Raw genomic sequence first — 19586 nt, forward strand, 5'->3', positions numbered from 1 at the left:
TGTGTGTGTGTGTGTGTGTGTGTGTGTGTTTTGTATTTGGGTACTATTTTATGAAGCTGAGTAGGAGGGCAGCAGACTGTACTTCTGCTTCTCTGTACAGTAGTGGGCATGAAACAGTGGGGCTCCCTTGGTTACAGTTGCTATGGAAAAGAGACTATAAATTGATATTTCAAATATGATTAAAGTAGTCTTCATTTATCTAAATTCCCTGGAGACCTCTGTCTTGCAGTCACCTTGTGAGGAGCAACTGTCTGGAGCACTTGTGGATGATCACAAATCCTCTCCCTGTTTGGAGAGGAATGAAGAGCCAATCTACTCACCTGCAGAGCACCTGGAAGATACAATTTAAATCTCGCTTTCCCTGAAATCTCTTCCAAGCATGTTATCTAATTAAGCAACCTTCAGTGTGTCTCCTGGTTCATCATTCTGAAGTAGCTGAGCTGAGAAGAAGAGTTTTGGTAGCAATGGCGGTCTCCTGGATGGAAGTGGAGTGGCAGTAGCCTTTCTGCTTCCTATGGCTATGTGGCTAGTCTATCATGTGGCAAAAGTCAACAGTGAATTCAGGAAATGGTGGCAGATAGAAGCATTCAGGGAAGATGACAAGAAGGCAATGGGAGAAAAAGGAAGCAGCATCAGCAGCTGTGTGTGCTTGTGAGAGATATTGTCCCAACTAGTTTTGGCTTAAGACTCTAAGACAGGGCTGTCAAACTCCCAGCCGGCGGACCAGATGCGTCATGTGCTGGCCATGCAAAGGGGGAAAACGTCCCAATACGTCACGTGACACCACTGTGACAATATGAGTTTGACACCCCTGCTCTAAGAGCTCCTTCCTAGTAGGAAGATGCATTCCAGTCCAATATGCTTACCCATAATTTTATTTCATCATCACCATTTTTTTGACTATTCATTTTCATTGTTTACAGACCCCTCAAATCCACTGATTTATTGTGTTTTCATAATTATGCATCATCTGAAAGCAAATCCTTATTATGTTATAATGCATTCCTTATATAAATTTACAAATATAAAATAAATTTACACTGCTAAATGTTGCCAGGTATCAGTTTGTATCAGAGTAGATATAATTACAGTTGGGTGTCATTGTAGTGAGAATCCCATATTTGACAGGGTTTTTGTTTTAGAAAAGCTGGCTGCATTTTGTTTTGACTTACTTTGCACATAGAATAAAAAATGGATGAATGCTGGGTAGTTAAAATGGCTGCAGGTGATATAGCAGATGGTATTTATAATAATTTGGCTTTTAATTAAGCAAATATAAAATCCTATAAAATATTGAGTTTTAAAAAGCAACAACAAGTAATGTGGAACAGATTGTCCCCATTGCATAGTTAGATTATTCACACATAGAATTGGATACCCCCACAAAATAGATCTTGTTAAAACATGATTTAATAAAACACCAGCAATGAATTGTGTGTGAACAGTCTTTTTTATTACATTAAAAATGAATTACTACTGTGTTTAAAGTTAACTACTTGCTTAAGGGGTTATCCAAATCAGTCTGCATTAAGCTCACAGAGGAATTTATCCTGATTTTCTAATTTTACAATTACATGTTATTTCTTTTGTTATAGATCATTGAAAAAGCTGAATTCTAATACGACTTATGCTCCGGTAACAATATGTGTACAATTGCATGGATTTGTCTCTCTGTTCCTCCCTCCCTTCTCCTAATGTAGTCATAGAAGAGTATCTTTGTTGAAACTCAGTTGGGAGAGAAATTCTCTCCCATGTAGATTTGCATGTTGAAGCTGCTAGGCTCCTTCAGTTCTGCAGTAGAGCAGATATGTCTTTTTTAAAATCAGCATGTCTCCCCCCCACCTTGTGTATTATCAGTATCATAAAATGAATAGCTTACCTTAAAAATTAAGTAGGACAAAGCCTATACAGTATGCTCCTTGGAAGGAAGACCACTCCAAAATCTGGTGGTATGCTAGTCTGTGAACTTACGGTATATAAAATCTTAGGAAAAAAACAAAGGCAAAATATTGCCATAGTGTTTCCAAAGTAAATCATAATGTCCATGGAGAAATCTGATATTGAGATCAATAAAAGGCTGTCTTAGTTTTTTATAATAATAGTAGTAACTATGATCCACTGGATCATTTCAGAGATATTTTCTCATCTGACACCCCTGCACACTTTCCCAACCTCTCTCGAACCCTTGTGTGCCCCCTCGTACCCCTCAGTCAGCACCCATTCACCCACCCATACACCTCCAGACCAGCGGTGAAATCTGGCCAGTTCTATCCAGCTCGCATGAACTGGTAGTGCTGGTGGTGGGAGGCTCTGCCCACCCGCCGGGATGTCATTACATCCTGTTTTTGACCCTCTGTGCATGCGCAGAAGGCTCTGCACATGCGCAGAAGAGGCGCGTGCGCTCACATTCCCGAACCGGTAGCAAAGGTAAGTGCATTCACCGCTGCTCCAGATCCCCCCTTCAACCTGTATCACATCCATGCACAACCTTTCTGACTTGCATAACAACCTTTCAAGCATCCCCACACAACCCCACACACCATCCTTGACCCTTGCAGCAATTTTGGTATATACTCCCCATGACCCATTTGCAGAATTTCACACTGCTTCAGAGAGAATCTGTCAGTCTTTTAACATAGTCCAGATAGAAAACCCAAAGTGTAAGTACTACCATTATTGTATGGTATTATTGAGTACTACTGACTGTAAAAACTACCATTATTGTAAAATTATAGTAACACAGTCTTGCAACTCTGAAAGTACTTCTTCTCTCCCTTGCTTTTACTTTCCAGAGAATTACAAAGGATCTCTTCTGAGACACTTTCTCTACCCCTGTTCTTTCTATGGGCTGAGATATATCTTAACTGACTAATGCCCTGATTACAGCTCTTCCTCCTGTCTCCTAAACTTCTCACAACCCCTTCCAGATTCAGCCTATACTTTTGTGAGGAATCAAAATATAATGATTTGTTCCCGACCCTTAAGAAGGCTTTATGAAATTCTAAAGGATGCACACTTTTGTATAGGCTAAGTCTGGACTTATTATTATTATAACTTTATAACTTTATTGTCATTGTACGTATATACCCATACAATGAAATTCACAAATTCACATAACACCCAAAGACCACACATAACAATCCCCAAACACCTCCCTCCACCCACCACAAATTCCCCGCCCCTGAACATCCACACAACAGACCAAGTAATGCTGTCCAACAGCTCACTGATGGTGACCCTTTAGTTCATTGAGTGCAATTATAGGTCTGGGATAAAAACTATTCAGAAAACATGTGGTCCGAGTTTTAATTGTTCTATATCTTCTGCCAGAAGGCAACAGTCCAAAAAGATTGTAAGCAGGATGGGAAGAGTCTCTGAGTCTTTGAGTCACTTCCTCAAACAGCGAGATTCGAAGATGTCGTCCAGGGCTGGTAGCTGGAGCCTGATGATATTCTGGGCAGTTTTAATGATTCTCTGTACAGCTTTTTTGTCTGCTGCAGAGCTGCTCCCATACCATGCAAGAATGCCATATGTCAGGACACTCTCAATGGTGCTACAATAGTAGGACAGAAGTTGATGCCGAGATTCTCAGAAAGTACAGCCTCTTCTGTTTATACAGTATTTTGGTTCTTATGCTATGGTCTAGTCCAAAAAGTCAGGGATTTTCCAGGATAAAAATCTAGATTTTATTGTATTTGCACGTACATTTAAATAGAATAAAAAATATGCTAAAATCTGATTATTCTCCAGATCTATATTTAATGATTTCCCTAATACATTAAACAAGATCATTTGAAACAACTTTTAGCAGTGTTTTCTATCACACAGCTCCAGGTTCTCAACTTGTGTTTGTCTGTCAGAATGAAGAAAAAAAAAAAAAGAGATACAAAAGCATTTTCCAAAGGATTTGAGTTATGTAGCAAAACAATGAAGAACCTTGCAAGACATTAAAGACTAGTGTAATGTATTTATTATCTGCAGAAGTGGATTGAATTCCTCCTAAGTGACAAAGCATACATGATAATAAATTTGTCAGTCTTTAAAGAGCCATAAAAAACCTTGTTTCTGGAACCGAGCAATATAACATCTATGGGGTAGAGTGGAGACAAGGGAGGGTGAGTCATTTTTAATCATCATGAGTAGTCATGGATGGTTATGCATACAAATATTAGTAAACTACCGCACAGCACTGTAATTTTCCTATTCAGTCCAATAATCCAAACCTCTTGATTTGGTGTTGTTGTAATAAATTGTTTGGAGAGCTGTTTAAGATGAGACAAACCCTGTGCAGATGTTTCTTCAGGATAAAAGAGTCTCCAGTGCTGGAACCTAAATAGATCTAGCTTTAAAAAAAAATAAAATAATAATAATAGATATTACTACAGAGGTAGTAATACCGGTTCGGACTGGTTTGGGCGAATCGGTAGGGGCGACTCCGGGTGGGCCCGTTCACCCACCCCGGCATAATGCCATCCTATTTAGCCATGTTTTTGAGGCTGAGCGCATTCGCGGAAGGCGTGCGCATGAGCAAAGTGCATGTGCGGAAGGCTGGGTGCATGCGCAGAAGGCGTGCGGGCGCACGGCGAACTGGTGGTAAGAATATGTGAAACCCACTGCTGTATTAGTATTACTATATTCCCAAGAGTTAGATGATTAGGAAATGCCATGTTTTTAATTTCCCCAAGTCTCAGAAATAGAAAAAGATATGACCGTTTAAAAACAAATGAATTATTTTTATAAAGATTCCTGCAAACAGTTTTTTCATTGTTACTTTACCAATAATAATGTTATTAATATTTATTTAATTTCTGAGCAGCTGAGAACTTCCAAGATTTTCCTGGCTTTTTACCCCAGTGGCATTTCTGTAAGGTAGGATTTGGTCACATACAATACATTCACTTGAGAGTTCGAAAATATCAGGCTCAAAACTCCCATCAAATAAGTAGGTGATCCAATAGCGCCATGCTACTTACCATTGTGAGCAAAATTACCTCTTCTTTTTCAGATTCAGTTCTCCTGCAGAGAATCCCTGCTGCTTTTCTATGGATGGAAATAAGGTTTCAATACCTTGCACTGTTGGAGTACAATAAGCAATTAGAAAGCCTTCAAGATTAGCACTTTTGCTAAACCTTGTGGGTTTTTTTTATTGCACAGCTGGGAATCCCCAACCCAAACTTTTGTCATGTAACCTACAAATGTATTTGCTATCTACTTAGCTTTTGGAACAGAGAAAATATCAGAGATGGATCAGGGGCGAAATGCTCCCGGTTCGGACCAGATCGCCTGATCCGGTAGCGATAGCAGCGGGTAGTTCGGAGAACTGGTAACAAAAATCCCTGCCCACCCCCATCCCCAGCTGAGCTGCGCGATCATCAGAGGCTTTTTTTAATTTTTAAAAGCATTTTTTCTACAACCACTTCAGCCGAAAAAATGCTTTTAAAAGTAAAAAAAAAAAGTCTCTGATGATCGCGCGGCTCAACTGGGATCGTCAGAGGCTTTTAAAAGCATTTTTTCTACAACCTCTTCGGCTGAAGAGGTTGTAGAAAAAATAGTTTTAAAAGTTAAAAAAAAAAAGTTGGCCATGCTCACTCAGTCACATTACCCCCCATTCACCAAGCCATGCCCACAGAACCGGTAGTAACAAATTTTACATTTCACCACTGAGATGGATGTTGTGAAAGGGGCACCAATAAAGGTGATACTACAGTAGATTCATCCGAATTTTGAGTTTGGTTTCAGCACTATAAAAATGATAGAAGCCTCTCCCAATATTATTTAATATTACTAATATTACTAATGCCCCAATGATGAAGGCTTTTATGTCCCTTTGTTTGCAGGCCAACCTTTAGCATATCTTGAAAGGAGATTTGTTAAGTGCCCTGTTGAACAATGTTTCTCTTCTTGTAGTGTTGGTCAAGAGAAAGATATTAAGTCTACCACTGTTTTAATTAGAACAAATGGATGGGAAGCGTATTCAAGGGCTCAGACTTTGAACAAGTGAATTATCTTCTTATAGATGTGTTTTCCACTATTAGTGCTCAAGTTGCTATCTTTGCTTTGTTGTCATTTAAATTTTGAACAAAAGATTGAAGTTCATATTCATAGGCCTGATTGTTTGTGTTTTAATCTTTTTGTATCCAAAACATTTTTTATTATTTCATTGTTATTTCAGTTTATTGAATTTTAGGCAATTTCCCCTTATTCAGGGGTGGGCTTCAAAAATTTTAGCAAGGGGTTCTCTGCTCGGTTGCTGGGTGAGCATGGCCATGGTGGGCATGGCCTAGTCGGCCTCCTGCACCACAGGGGGGGGGGCGTTTTTGCCCTCCCCAGACTCCGGATGCTTTCCTCGAGTCTCCGGGAGGGTGAAAACGGCCTCCCAGGCTCTGGAGACTCTCTGGAGGCTGGAAATGGGCCTGTTTCTGGCCTTCCCAAATTTCTGGTAGGCCTGTTTTTTACCGTCTCTGAGCCTCCGCGCGCACCCTGCACTTACCTGTATCCAATACAGGCCGCGTGGTGATTCCTGGGAGGGGAGGGGTGGGGTGGGAGGGGCCAGCCAGGAGTGGGATTTGGGGGTTCTCCGAACTGCACAGAATCTTAGCTAGAGGTTCTCCCAAACCTCTGCGAACCTTCAGCAGCCCACCCCTGCCCTTATTACAAAAACCCTCAGATATTCCTAAGTGTTTTTCCCTTGACTGATCTTTCTGTAGCGAGGTCCAATTAGCTATTTCTTTAAAAAAAACAAAGCTCTCCAAAATGAATTTACTCTCCCCATCTTCAAAGAGTAAAGCCATAAAATATCAACCCAGATTCCACGGGCTATGCCTTCTTTTCCCCTTCTTACCCAGCCTTTGTGCTCTGATGACAGAGCAGCTGCATTGTGTTTACAGCAGACAAATAGAGGTTCATGGGAGAGAGTACAAAAACCATTTATTTTATTTTTCCTGTGGTCTGATTCTGTACGTGTACAATTGTATTTTACAAGCAAACACTCCTTGCTGGCTTTCAAAGTCTTTTTACAAGGGCTAGCTGTGCAGATACAGATTCTCACCTTGCATAGGTAGCACAGAGTGCAACCTGGGAAGGATGCCCCATGAATTGCTCAATTTGGGACCAATCTATCTACATCTAAGTGTTGCTGCCATATGTCCATAAATGAAACATAAATGAGGCCCTGCTGAAAATGTTAACTATTGTACTGAATGAACTTTTGTAAAGTATTTTTTAAAAAGCAGTCATAGCCAAGGTAAGAGAATGCTTGGAGAAATTGTGCAATCTTTCTGGAATGCACAAATGTCATTCATCCCCATTTAATGAAATATAAGCTATCTTAATGTTGCTGAAAATTTACCATTTGCCATGTCTTAAGGGGCATTACCTCACGAGCAAGATTACTTTCCAGAAAAGTATTGGTAAATACCAAGATATATCTCACCTATATTTTCCTGTTCAATTAAAAGCATGCTGTGAAATATAAAGATTAGTAACTAAGTTTAGTTGGATCTTAAGAAAGGCCCAATTTCTTCTACAAACCACTGACCTCTTATTCCTGCTAGCGCTGGCAATCTTATTGTGCTTTACTTGTACCTCAGGATGATGAATGTTCTTCTGTATGGAAGAACAGATGACTTCTGAAGTGTAAAAATAAAAAGTTATTGTGAAGAGCTCCATAAAAATCTCTTTCAAATGAGAAAATGGTTAACTAATTAGCACATACAGTGTAAAATGTGGCAAAAATACTTTACTCCATGTATACATTAATGAGCTGAGCTATCTGGAAAAAGATCTTGAGACTATAGTAAATAGTGGCCGAACCAAGATGTCTACTCTGTTTGCCACAGCCATAAAAATATAAATTCCATGCTAGAGATCACATGAAAAAAGACTGAAATAAGCATTAAAGCTACCACCACTTTAATGCTCTTAAGCAAATCTAAGATGCATCTAGAGCTGTAGTTGCTCCATCTGGAAAAAAAATTGTAACAGAGCAGGAAGAATTATAGAAGAATATACCCAAAATGTGGTTTGAACACCTTGCTTATGAGAAAAGCTAGAACATTTAAGCCTCTTTAACCTAAAAATTTGGGGACATGATTGAATGATTGAATCCTGCACAAAGAAATTAGGAAGGGAACTTCTCTTTCTTTCCCTAAATAATATGATTATGGATTGCTTAATGAAAGCAACTGGAACAAAATGAAGTATTTCTTGACACACTGGATAATTAATTTACAAAACCTACCATGACAAGATATGGTTATGGCCATATGTGAATGACTTTAAAGAGGGATGGGAGGGACCAATTCATGGAAGGCAGATTTTTCTTTTTAAAAAGAATTGTTTTATTGAGTTTCCACAATTTTTTTTTTAAATTTAATTTATATGCCGCCCTTCTCCGGAGACTCAGGGCGGCTTACAATGCGCTAAGCAATAGCCTTCATACTTTTGTATATTTATACAAAGTCAGCTTATTGCCCCCACAAACTGGGTCCTTAATTTACCTACCTTAGAAAGGATGGAAGGCTGAGTCAACCTTGAGCCTGGTGAGATTCGAACTTACAGTAATTGCAGACAGCTGGTGTTAATCACAATGCTATCAGTCTGCTGAGCCACCAGGCTCAACAGACTGATAGAATTAAACAATTCTTATTCACTTCTTGTGCATGACTGTGACCATTTACATATCATCACACTACAATTCACCTATACTCTGTACATTTTTACTAAATCTACCATTCTATTTTGTCTGTTTTCCCCCCATTTTTCTATTTTCGATCCAATTGTACCATTTCTTCCATATTACGTAAAAATCCGAGTCATTATTTAGGAATAATGAAAAGGAATTATGGAAAAAAATCCATATATCATTTTACACATGACAACTGTGGCAAGACTGGCCTTTGTGCAATGTTGGAGAAGCACAAATACACTCTCTGAAGACTTAATAATTAAAAAAGTATTGGATTGCGCTGAAATGGACAGATTGACGCTTGAATTGAAAGGATTGATGGACTCGGACATGGAAGGCAGATCTATCAAGGTTTTTCAATCTCAAAGCCTCAGTGCTACTTCTGGGTTAGAGGGAGCATATCTTCAAATATCAGTTGCCAAGGACCAACAGCAGGAAAACATGTTTTATTAGAACACTGGGTGGACTGAGCCACTGGAAGAAAAAAAATCCTATTTGTCTAATCTACTAATGCTATCCTTAAAATATTAAAGGGTGAAATTACCAAAAAAGTTTCTTCTTCATCTCCCAGACTTGATTGAAGATGTGGGAAAAGAATGGTTTTTGATTGGGCTTTCAGGCTTGATTTACAGTAGTTCCTTGCTTGTGTTGTATGTGCTGTCTTCTGATATAGGAATGTGATCTCTTCAGATCAAATCCCCATAATAGAGAACAAAGAGATAACATTTGTCTAGCCTTCAGGTTCTATAGAAAAGCATCAAATGTTCCCTGCTGGCAAACCCACTACAAACTAAAAAATCAATCAACAGTTAAGTAGAGTTATCTATATGAAACACTTCCAGATAAGGCTTTAATGCCCAATTGTCCTGTTTTATTCATTATTTTTCACTCTTTCTCGGGTCTTTTTCTTACCCTAAAAAAAAATCCTTAAAGTGTTACTTGGAGCCTTTTATTGGAAAGCAATTTTATGGTCTTTCAAATTCCCACTGCATATAATCTCACAGATCAATGTCATCTTTTATATTTTACCAGTTTTCTCTTACGTATTTAGGAATCTCAGTAATTTTTTTTCTCTTCCAATGGACTCGTTATATAGTCCGGAATCCATTTTAAACACTGATACCCAGAACTAGACACATGTACAGTAAAGTAACTGCTATCCATTCATCTTTTGAAATCTTTATATTTCACTTAAAATGCAGTCTATATTTTTCATAACAATTTAGCCATTTAAAATGCAGTCTACGTTTTTCATTAAAAATGAAGATCTAAGGATCTGAATCTAAGGATCTGAGAAGATCTTATTTTATGCATTTTGACTAGAAATTGGCAAAACTCAGCTGATTTGGGAACTGAATGTTCCAGAGAATTATATTTCCCATCTAGGCCAGGGGTCAGCAACCTGCGGCTCTGGAGCCACTTGTAGCTCTTTCATCACCCTGCTGCGGCTCCCTGTTGCTGGTCAGCTCCACAATTGATAGGGCTTTCGGTTAGGACAGGTAGAGGAAAAAGGATGCCGTGCTAGGAGGAGACTCTATGGTGGGGGAACAGACTTCCAGTCGGCAGAGGAAAAAAGACGCTGTGCTAGGAGGAGACTCCATTGTTGGAGAACCAGACTTCTGGTCAGCAGAGGAAAAAGGACGCTGCACTAGGAGGAGACTATGATGGGGGAACCAGATTTCCGGTCGGCTCCAGAATTGAACAGGGGCTTCCGGTTAGGACCTTTGTGGCTCTTTGAGTGTTTAAGGTTGCTGACCTCTGATCTAGCCCATGCCAAACCTTCTCTAGACCAAGCCGTTTTCAGAGGGACACTTTGAATCCCATCCGGTTTGGAGAATGACTGTTCTTTGGAATGGCTCAGTCAGTCTGAAGGTTTTTGCAACATTTCTGTGCATGCGCAGAAGCATCCGGGCGGGTGGGCAGAGCCTCCCACTACTGGTTCGCCCGATCCAAGGTGAACTGGTAGCAACCCACCACTGATAATTCCAGAATCCAAAGATTTGTCCAATCTTTTTTCCAATCTCCAATCTGTCCAATCAAGTCTCCTTTTAAAAGCAAAACATACATCTATTGACAGCATGATCTACTACACCAGGTAGATTACAAATGGCTAAACCAATGCCTTTGCTTAGAACTGAGTATCTTGTATTCATATTGTTATTATGAGAGTGTTCTGGAGAGACGTGAGGCCCTGGAGTCCAATGACATAAATAGAAATAAATTTCTAAACAATTCTTACACAATCAAATTCAAGAAGTATTTGTTTTTCTTCAGTTTTCGGGACTTAAAACTATTGCTATTTTTTTTTTTAACTTATCTGGTCTTGTATCCTGTAAAGGTAAAGGTTCCCTCGCACAAATGTGTTAGTTGTTCCCGACGCTAGGGGGCAGTGCTCATCTCCGTTTCAAAGCCGAAGAGCCAGCGCTGTCCGAAGACGTCTCCGTAGTCATGTAGCTGGCATGACTAAATGCCAAAGGCGCACAGAATGCTGTTACCTTCCCACCAAAGGTGATACCTATTTGTCTACTTGCATTTTTTACGTGCTTTTGAACTGCTAGGTTGGCAGAAGCTGGGACAAGTAATGGGAGCTCACCCTGTTACGCAGCATTAGGGATTCGAACCACTGAACTGACGAGCTTTCGATCGACCAGTTCAGCGTCTTAGCCACTGAGCCACCACATCCCTTTTGTATCCTGTAGACCTAACTAATTACTTGTTCTACACCAAGTATATTTTATTCTGCAAACATTACGTATATTGTCATGGTTATAAGCACTGTCTTCCTTTTCAGGGTTATTTAAGTGTGTTTTGTCTCCCTTAAATGTGTACTCAGTTTTATAGTTTGAGCGTGTTTTACTTGACACAAAGAATGAAAAGTGAGGAAATGATTTGCATTGAAACTGAAATGATGGATTATTGGAAGGCATATATTAGAGATTTCAATAGGAATAGTGATAATTTGAAGAAAGGAATTGAAATAAATGCTGCTCAATGTCTGTGTCCAAGAAAAAAAAAAAGACGAGAACATAAGCGTGGCAATATTAAAAAATGAAAAAGCTACAGGTACTGATGGCATAATTGATAAAATGTTGAAGTACATATAGATGTTAGTTTACTTTTAATGTAAGTGAGAGTTATGTGTATGTGAAGAGTGTATTGGGCAAGATGCCTGAAAAGCAAAGGCAGGAAGATGTCAGCAAAAACTATACAGAAAATAGTTTAAGTTTGCCTACGAGGGTGTTTGGCAGAATTCTGATTAAGAGAGAGAAAAAAAGAAGTAATGATGAGCAAAATTTGGGAACTACGTTGTGGCTTTATAATAAGCACTGGGTGTGTGGGCTGAATTCTTGCTCTTCAGAAGATAAGTGAAAGAATAGATGAAAGTAGTAATAGTAGTGATGATATATAGACTGTCAGCACTGAAAGAAGCAAAAATAGATGTGTATTGGAATGTGTTATATACAACTGAATGCTGGGTCAAGACAAATCTAAACTTAAGTGAATGCAGTAGGAATGTGGGTCTTAGAGGTATGTATAGCAGGACATTTTCCACTCTACAATCATTGTATCTGTTGGTGTTGCAGTTTGGGCGCAGGCATGGTCTGGTTCCTCATTCGGTGACATCAAGGAAGAAAGTCCAGTTGGCTGGCCAAACCAGAGGACAAAGAGGAGCTCTTGCCATCGGCACTGGCTGGTGCCAAATTTAGAGAACACCTCTGGAAGTATGGCTGTAGTTGGATAAAGGATAAAAAAGTATGGTGAGATGTGGGGCACGTCAGATTTAGCTATATTTTCTTTTCTTTTTTCTTCTCTTGCATCTCTTTGTTTTCTGATCATTTCTTTTGCCTCATAGCACTTTAAGACAAACAGATATTACATACAAAAACAATATGAAAGTGAGAGTGGAGCAGAGCATGCGTGCATCTGTAAGCTGTTTCAGCAACCCTGGAGATTTCGTGCTACTTAACAGAAAAAGGGCTCTCTCAACCAATCCAGAAAGGCTTCTCTATAGCCAATCCAAAACTCTTTTACACTGTTGTCTGAGAAAAAGGAAGCATAACAGGCAAAGCTTCAATGCTGCTTGCCAATTGTGCTTGAAGACTCGCCGAGGAGGGATGTGTGTTTGTTTAGGCAAAGCTGAAAGACTGGGAGCGGATCTACTCGCAAAAAAGAAGAAATCAAATGCAAAGAAGCTTCTCCTTGGCTTTGCTGCTGCCCACTTGAGGGCTCCTTTTCTCATGTAATGCACTCACTCACCCAAGAAATCAAATCCTTTTCCAGGACTAATTTGAAAAAGCAATGCACCAGAGTCACAACTTTATCTGGAAAGAGACTAATCGAGACCTGGAGGGATGCCCAGATGCAAGTGGTGGAAGTGGCTGATTGTAAGGAGGGGGATGCCTGTGGTTATGTGCAGGACCTGAGCCTGGATCTTCAAATTGGGGTGATTAAACCATGGCTCTTGCTGGGTATGTAGTTTTTAGCTAAAGCAGTATTAATAGTTAAGCATATCTGTGTGCACTGGAAAACTGTGGGTGTGTATGCATGGTTGTGCGCTGTGGCTGTGCATGGTGGATGTATGTATGTGTTTGTGTATATACTGGGATAAGAGACTATATGACTTGGCACCAGGTTTTTGTTGTTTTTAATGTGCTTAGTTTCATAGCTTTATTAAGATTTTTAGGTTCTTGCTTTTGACTGGGAGCCACCCAGAGTTGGTTATAAATGAGTAGCTACTGCTTTGGGATCATAATGGTAATAGTGTATAATACAATAATAGTAATAATAATGCAGTGATTCTATTAATGTACTACTTTCAATACATAAGATTAACTCCAGAAATGAAATCTGTAGATCTTCAATTGGTAATAATTGGCATAGCTAATTCAAACTGGATCCATTCTAAAAAAGGGTTTTTTCCCCTTCTTGGCTGCACCCATGTCTTGTATATATGTAGACTGTACATATATGTAGTACACATGCATGCTTGTGTGTAATAATAATTTACTTAATTTCATCAGAATATACAGTATTCGGTCTTGTTGTCTGCATGTAATTATTTCCCAAACTTGGTGGGATAACATCTGTCTTTCACAGGTTCCCAGGATGCTGCTCATGACCTGGAAATAATGAAAAAATATAAGGTAATGTATGGATTTTTTTAAAAAAAGCAGTTGCAGCTGATGGTTAACACTAGTACAACTCTGGTAATAGAAAATTGACTACATTTGGGTAAATCTTTGGGCCTTTTTTGCCCTTAGCCTCTCACAAAGCCCCAACACGTTCTTGCAGAACCTAGAGTTTTATGGAACATAGTTTGAGAAACTCTGGTTTACTGGTTTTGTATTGAAATATACTTAATCACAACCTTGCAGCTGATTTCATGACAGAAGATAATTGCGTGTTTGCCATTCAGAACATGAAGATTATAAAAGCAAGTGTATTCTGAATGTGACAATATCATTCCTTCTAACTGATGGGTTGGAGACAATAGCATGTTGGCTTTCAAGATAGTCTGTAGATTAGAGCAGCCCCCCTCCCCACCTTTTGGGCACCAAGGACCGGTTCTGCGAAGAGATATTTTTCTGTGGACTGGAGGGGGCATGGTTTCATGTGCTGCCTGCATCCTGTGGATGGGATTTTGCTTGTTTGCGCGGACCGGTTTCTTGCCTGTCGTGAACTGGTGCTGGTCCACAGACCAGAGGTTGGGGACCCCTGGATTAGAGACCCCAACTTCCTCAGAGTAACATGAGCATGCTTAAGATAAAACTGGCCATTGGCTGTGCTTGCGGAACACAGGCCATATTATGCCAAACTAAACCAATTTATTTTCTTACTGTTGGTAATGCTATCTACATCTTATTTATGTTGCTAAAATATGTTATATAAAAGCCTCAATCGACCAAATTCATGATGAATGGTGACCCCCCACTGGTAATCATCATAGTATGCAAAGTTTGTGACTTGGAATGTAAGAGGAGAAATGATCATGAACTAATGAATGAAATGAAGTAGAAAAAAATGTATTTGTCCAACTAAGAGAGTAAGAATTTAACAGATCTGAATGAAGGTGCCACTCTGATCTTGTGACTGATGAATGGAATTCCTTTGAAGTTGCTATCTTGATTGTATGCCTTTTCTGTTTTAGGTTACCCATATTCTAAATGTAGCTTATGGAGTTGAGAATGCCTTCCCCAATGACTTGATATATAAAACTATCCCTATTCTTGACCTGCCTGAGACTGACATCACCTCCTATTTTCCTGAATGTTTTGAATTTATTGAGCAAATCAAGTTAAAGGTAAATAGTTGTTGCAAGGAGTGATGCTTGGCAGTATGTGTGTGTATTAAATTAATCCACTTTTTGCATTGATTAGTTAGGAGTCTTTTAAGACACGTCCATACTAAAATCAGTTAAAGTATCTTAAGGTTGGAACTGCCTATTTATTCCCATCCTTATTTGAACGAAAGTTTAAACTTCAATGTAAATAAATTAATGTGCTATCTGTAGCCACATACATATGTGTGTATCTCCCTGGCAGGGAGATGATCTTCTTTAAAAATAGTCTCCAGTCAAGATAATCATTTCAATGTAAAGCTTAATAATGTATGTTAAGCCTTGCAGATCCCAAAGGTGTGGAGTGTGATTGTGTACTGGAAATCAACACTGAATGAGGACCCTTGAAATGTTTCTAACTCTGTACTGAACTGTGGCACTGAACTGAATAGGAAATATTTAGATTTCATACATATGACTAGGATTTTGTCTACAGTATAACCTGTCAAAAATAAATGAGAAAAATCATTTTATAAAGATAGTGCTTCTATACCTAAATGCGCGTATAAGTAATCTGATGTCTGATCTATTTCATATAACTTCACTTGATGCTACAACCTGTTAGTATCTTGACATTTTCAAACCTGTTCCAGGTGCTTCTGAGTTTCATCATGTTCATTATTTATACAGTTTGAAAGAAAGGAAGATAACTTTGCTCCATTACCCTTTGTCTTATTTTAGAAAGAAGAATGTGGTATATTATTAACAGGTTACCTGAAACGTGTCTTCATTTCATGCTCTCCTGAAGGTTTCTAGTTACTGTTTCCACTTCATTTCTAAATTAGATTGGCCATTCTAAGATCCTGGTGTTACTGTTCTGCCTCAGAAGTTTTAATTTTTCAGTTAGCTTTGTATACTCAAGATTGCTTTTACAGTCTTTCTTTTTTTCCTGATATTTCTGGTACTTCATAATACAAAATTTCTTTATTGCACAGACAAAAACATTCAATATTTTATTGAAGGCACCCTGCCAGGCAAAGCAGGACAAATAAATAAAGTATGAGATCACAAATTGCTTCATTAAAGCAAACAAACCTGCAACAGAATACATTTTCTATATTCCCATTCATGACATAGGCTTTTGAGATAAAAAATTCACAATTATAGAAGTTTACGACTACCAAATTATCTTTTTGTAGTGTTGTTGTTGCTGCACATACAGTAGCTATATGAATTTGAGGGGTAGGATCACAAAACCTGCATTATGTAATTTTAATGATAACTTTAATTCTTAGAGTTTTAACTTCTCTATTTTAAAGGTAATCCTAATCCTAATCCTATTTGACCCCCATATTTAAATTCTTAAATCCCCAATTACTTCTAATCTACACTAGAAAAAAACAACAACCAGAATTACCCATTCTGATTTCAAATAGCATATTGTTTTTGTTACATTCAGCATGTGTACATTTAAATTTTCTGATTATTGAAACATGCCATCCTAATAAAATGGATCTCCGGTAACTGGTTAAGCCCTCCATGGCAGATCAGACCATCATTACAAATATATACAGCAGACCGTTAAATGTGCTTGCTGGCATAAACAGATGACTTGTCTGTCATAACACAGCCATACCATCAGTCTCCAGCTACCGTAAATCTCATATTTCTGCTGGTGTGCTGAAAACCATGAAATGTTTGCTGCGAAGGGAGAGAAAAATAAATAGTAGAAGATCCTGGTCATCGATCTGAAAAGAGAAGCATTGATTCTAATTTGCCTATTGGCCGTCTTCAGAAAGGGAGAGCATTGACTAAATACTGAGATGGGAAGATTGAATCTAGCAAAATCTACGCAATCCACAGGGATTCTGGTAAAAATAAATGTATGTATGAAAGAGAGTATGCATATACTAAGTTATACCTCTGAAGACTTTGTAGAGAGCTTGCTTAAAATGCCTTGGTAGTAAAAGAAAATATTGGTGTCTCCATTTTGATGGAAAATGAAAGCTTAAATGTGTCTTTCCTTTTTTTTTCAAAGAATGGTGTTGTGCTTGTTCACTGTAATGCAGGAGTTTCCCGGGCAGCAGCAATTATCATAGGATTTTTAATGTACTCAGAAGGACTCAATTTTGCCATGGCTTTTTCTGTGGTGAAAAATGCAAGACCTGCTATTTGTCCAAATTCTGGCTTCATGGAGCAGCTCCAGAAATACTGTCAATTCAATCATTAAAAATGGAAACTCAATAGGGGAACGATGAAGAATGAATTTTATGGTTGTGTTTTAATAAGAGAAATGGACTTTTAAAAAAATTGGTGTTAATAAAAGTTGCACAGCATTACAGCTCTATATCTATCATCAAAAACTCATCCTCGTTCTTACAAGTAATATTGAATCCATCACAGATGCATTTTGCCTTTTTTATTTTAATCTTAATAAATGTAACGATTACTCTGGAGCAATGGTGAAATCCAAATTTTTTTACTACCGATTCTGTGGGCGTGGTGTGGCTTGGTGTGCATGGCAGGGGAAGGATACTGCAAGGGGAGTTTTAATGGTTTTAACATTTAATATTGATTTTATCTGTTTTATTGCTGTAAGCCATCCTGAGTCCTTTCCGGAGAAAGGGCGGCATATAAACTAGCTAGCTAGCGCTAGCTAAATAAATAAATAAATAAATAAAATCCCCATTCCCTCCCCACTCGTGGGAGAAGGATTTTTTCCTTCCCTGAAATCCATTTTCCTTCATTTATAAATGGTGCCCAATGTTCCATATTTTAAATATTTCAGGGAAGCATTTGGCCTTCTGGCTTTAACATCCATGGCAACTTATACAATAACAAGAAAATAAATATGTCTAATATCTAGATGTCAAAACAAAATGAGTTTGAAAAAAATATGAAGTTTATATTAGACATTGAAGGATGTTCTGCAAAGAATGATCTTAAAGAGAAAAGTAAAATTAAAAATTAATTCTATTGCCTACTCTCAACATTTGTTTTGAATTTAAATCTTAGCAATCATGTTGTCAGTGAACATGGTCACTCTAGATATTTTACATTTGCATCTTGGTAACATCTTTCAATTGTGTAATAAAGGGCCCTTTTATCAGAAATCCTAAGCTGCATCAGTAATGGCTGAACATGAGACAAATCTCAACATCTTTATTAAGTTATCATTAAAAATACATACTCATTACAGAATGGTTACAACCAGTTCCATAATGTTAAAATTTAGGGATAATGCCTTGGTCATGTTGAAACGGTATTAAGACTTTCACTTGCCTGACCCTTCCTGTACTTAGAATATATGAATCCCAGTATTAAATCACACTATAAAATGGATCTTTCAAAATTCATGCAGACTCCAACTGCCATCTATTCAGATTACATGAATGCCTGAAAGATCATCACTGTAATGTCACAAATAATCTATCATTGATGTCATAATGCAACTAACAATTATATAGTATGCATCATTAATGAGATGTCATGACCTCTGACATCAGTATTGGTTCACATAATAGCACTGTTCACATAAATTACTATAGTTATTCTTTTTTACCATCAGATCCTTCCCCAAAGTGGCATTGCATGACTGATGGCAATTCTATGCAAATTACTGAGGTTTCAGAACTAGATCTTTTTCTCTCTCATACAGGATATTTGAAACTGCGGTTAAAATAGTATTTTCTTTGAAATGTGGTTCTGGAGCTTGTGGATGGTTAGTGTTTTCTCTGCAGATATTCTCCCTGCACTTCATTTCCTAATCTTAAACCATTTTATAGTCTTTCAAATGCAAAAGAAGCCCAGAATCGAGTGGATGTGACTCCACTGAGCTAGGGCTGTAGAAAAATCTTGGTTACGTAGGAAAAACCTGGCTAAAAGAAAAACATATATATAGGTGGAGGTGGAGGTGGAGGTGGAGCCATCCCAGAATACCAGCACCAGATTTGAAATTCCAACGTCAATTAGTGCAAAATGACTGCTAACATAAGCCTGATGATGGCAGATGGGATTCTGCCAAAACGTCGCTTCTACCCTTTTAGGGATATATCCACAATTACACGGGAAGAAACCCGAAATACTAACTATACACACACACACACACACACACACACACACACATATATATTTATACACATACACACGTACACATACATTACTATTTTGAATACATAGCAGAGTTGAGAGTTGACAAGGTTGTTGCTATAGATCTCACGTAATAAAATAATATTTTCTATTATCCTAGAGCAGGAGGTATTGACGATGCAATTTATGTTTTAAATAACTTAAATTCCTTATTTTTCTGCACATGAATAGAGTAGAATAGAATTCTTTATTGGCCAAGTGTGACTGGACACACAAGGAATTTGTCTTGGAGCATTCCCTCTCAGTGCACATAAAAGAAAAGATACATGGAGCTTGAAAAAGTAAAAAAGCTTTTATCCCGCCTCTCATCTTCCACAGAAGAGTGGCTGTCATGAAAAAAAAACCGCAGCTTTCAAAAAGCTTTTAATTTCTAACTACCCATAAATAAGGGCCACTCGCTTCCTCAGACCACAGCCCCCCCCCCCGGGCCAAGAGTCAAGGCCGGAAATTGAGCCAGGCAATAAAACCCAGGCG

At 38.4% G+C, this 19586-nt stretch overlaps 1 protein-coding gene across 1 annotated transcript; it reads left to right on the forward strand.

The window, feature by feature from the left end:
• The first annotated feature begins 12557 nt into the window (after positions 1 to 12557).
• Positions 12558 to 17419, forward strand: DUSP19 (dual specificity phosphatase 19). Its single transcript, XM_034429019.3, has 4 exons — positions 12558 to 13155; positions 13784 to 13830; positions 14835 to 14987; positions 17002 to 17419. Exons 1-4 carry the CDS (start codon positions 12930 to 12932, stop codon positions 17191 to 17193), a joined length of 618 nt encoding a protein of 205 aa, XP_034284910.2. The 5' UTR covers positions 12558 to 12929; the 3' UTR covers positions 17194 to 17419.
• Positions 17420 to 19586: the final 2167 nt, after the last annotated feature.

Source organism: Pantherophis guttatus, chromosome 1 (genome assembly GCF_059756535.1).
Source record: "Pantherophis guttatus breed Tessera chromosome 1, ASM5975653v1, whole genome shotgun sequence".
In the NCBI taxonomy this organism is placed as follows: Eukaryota; Metazoa; Chordata; class Lepidosauria; order Squamata; family Colubridae; genus Pantherophis; species Pantherophis guttatus.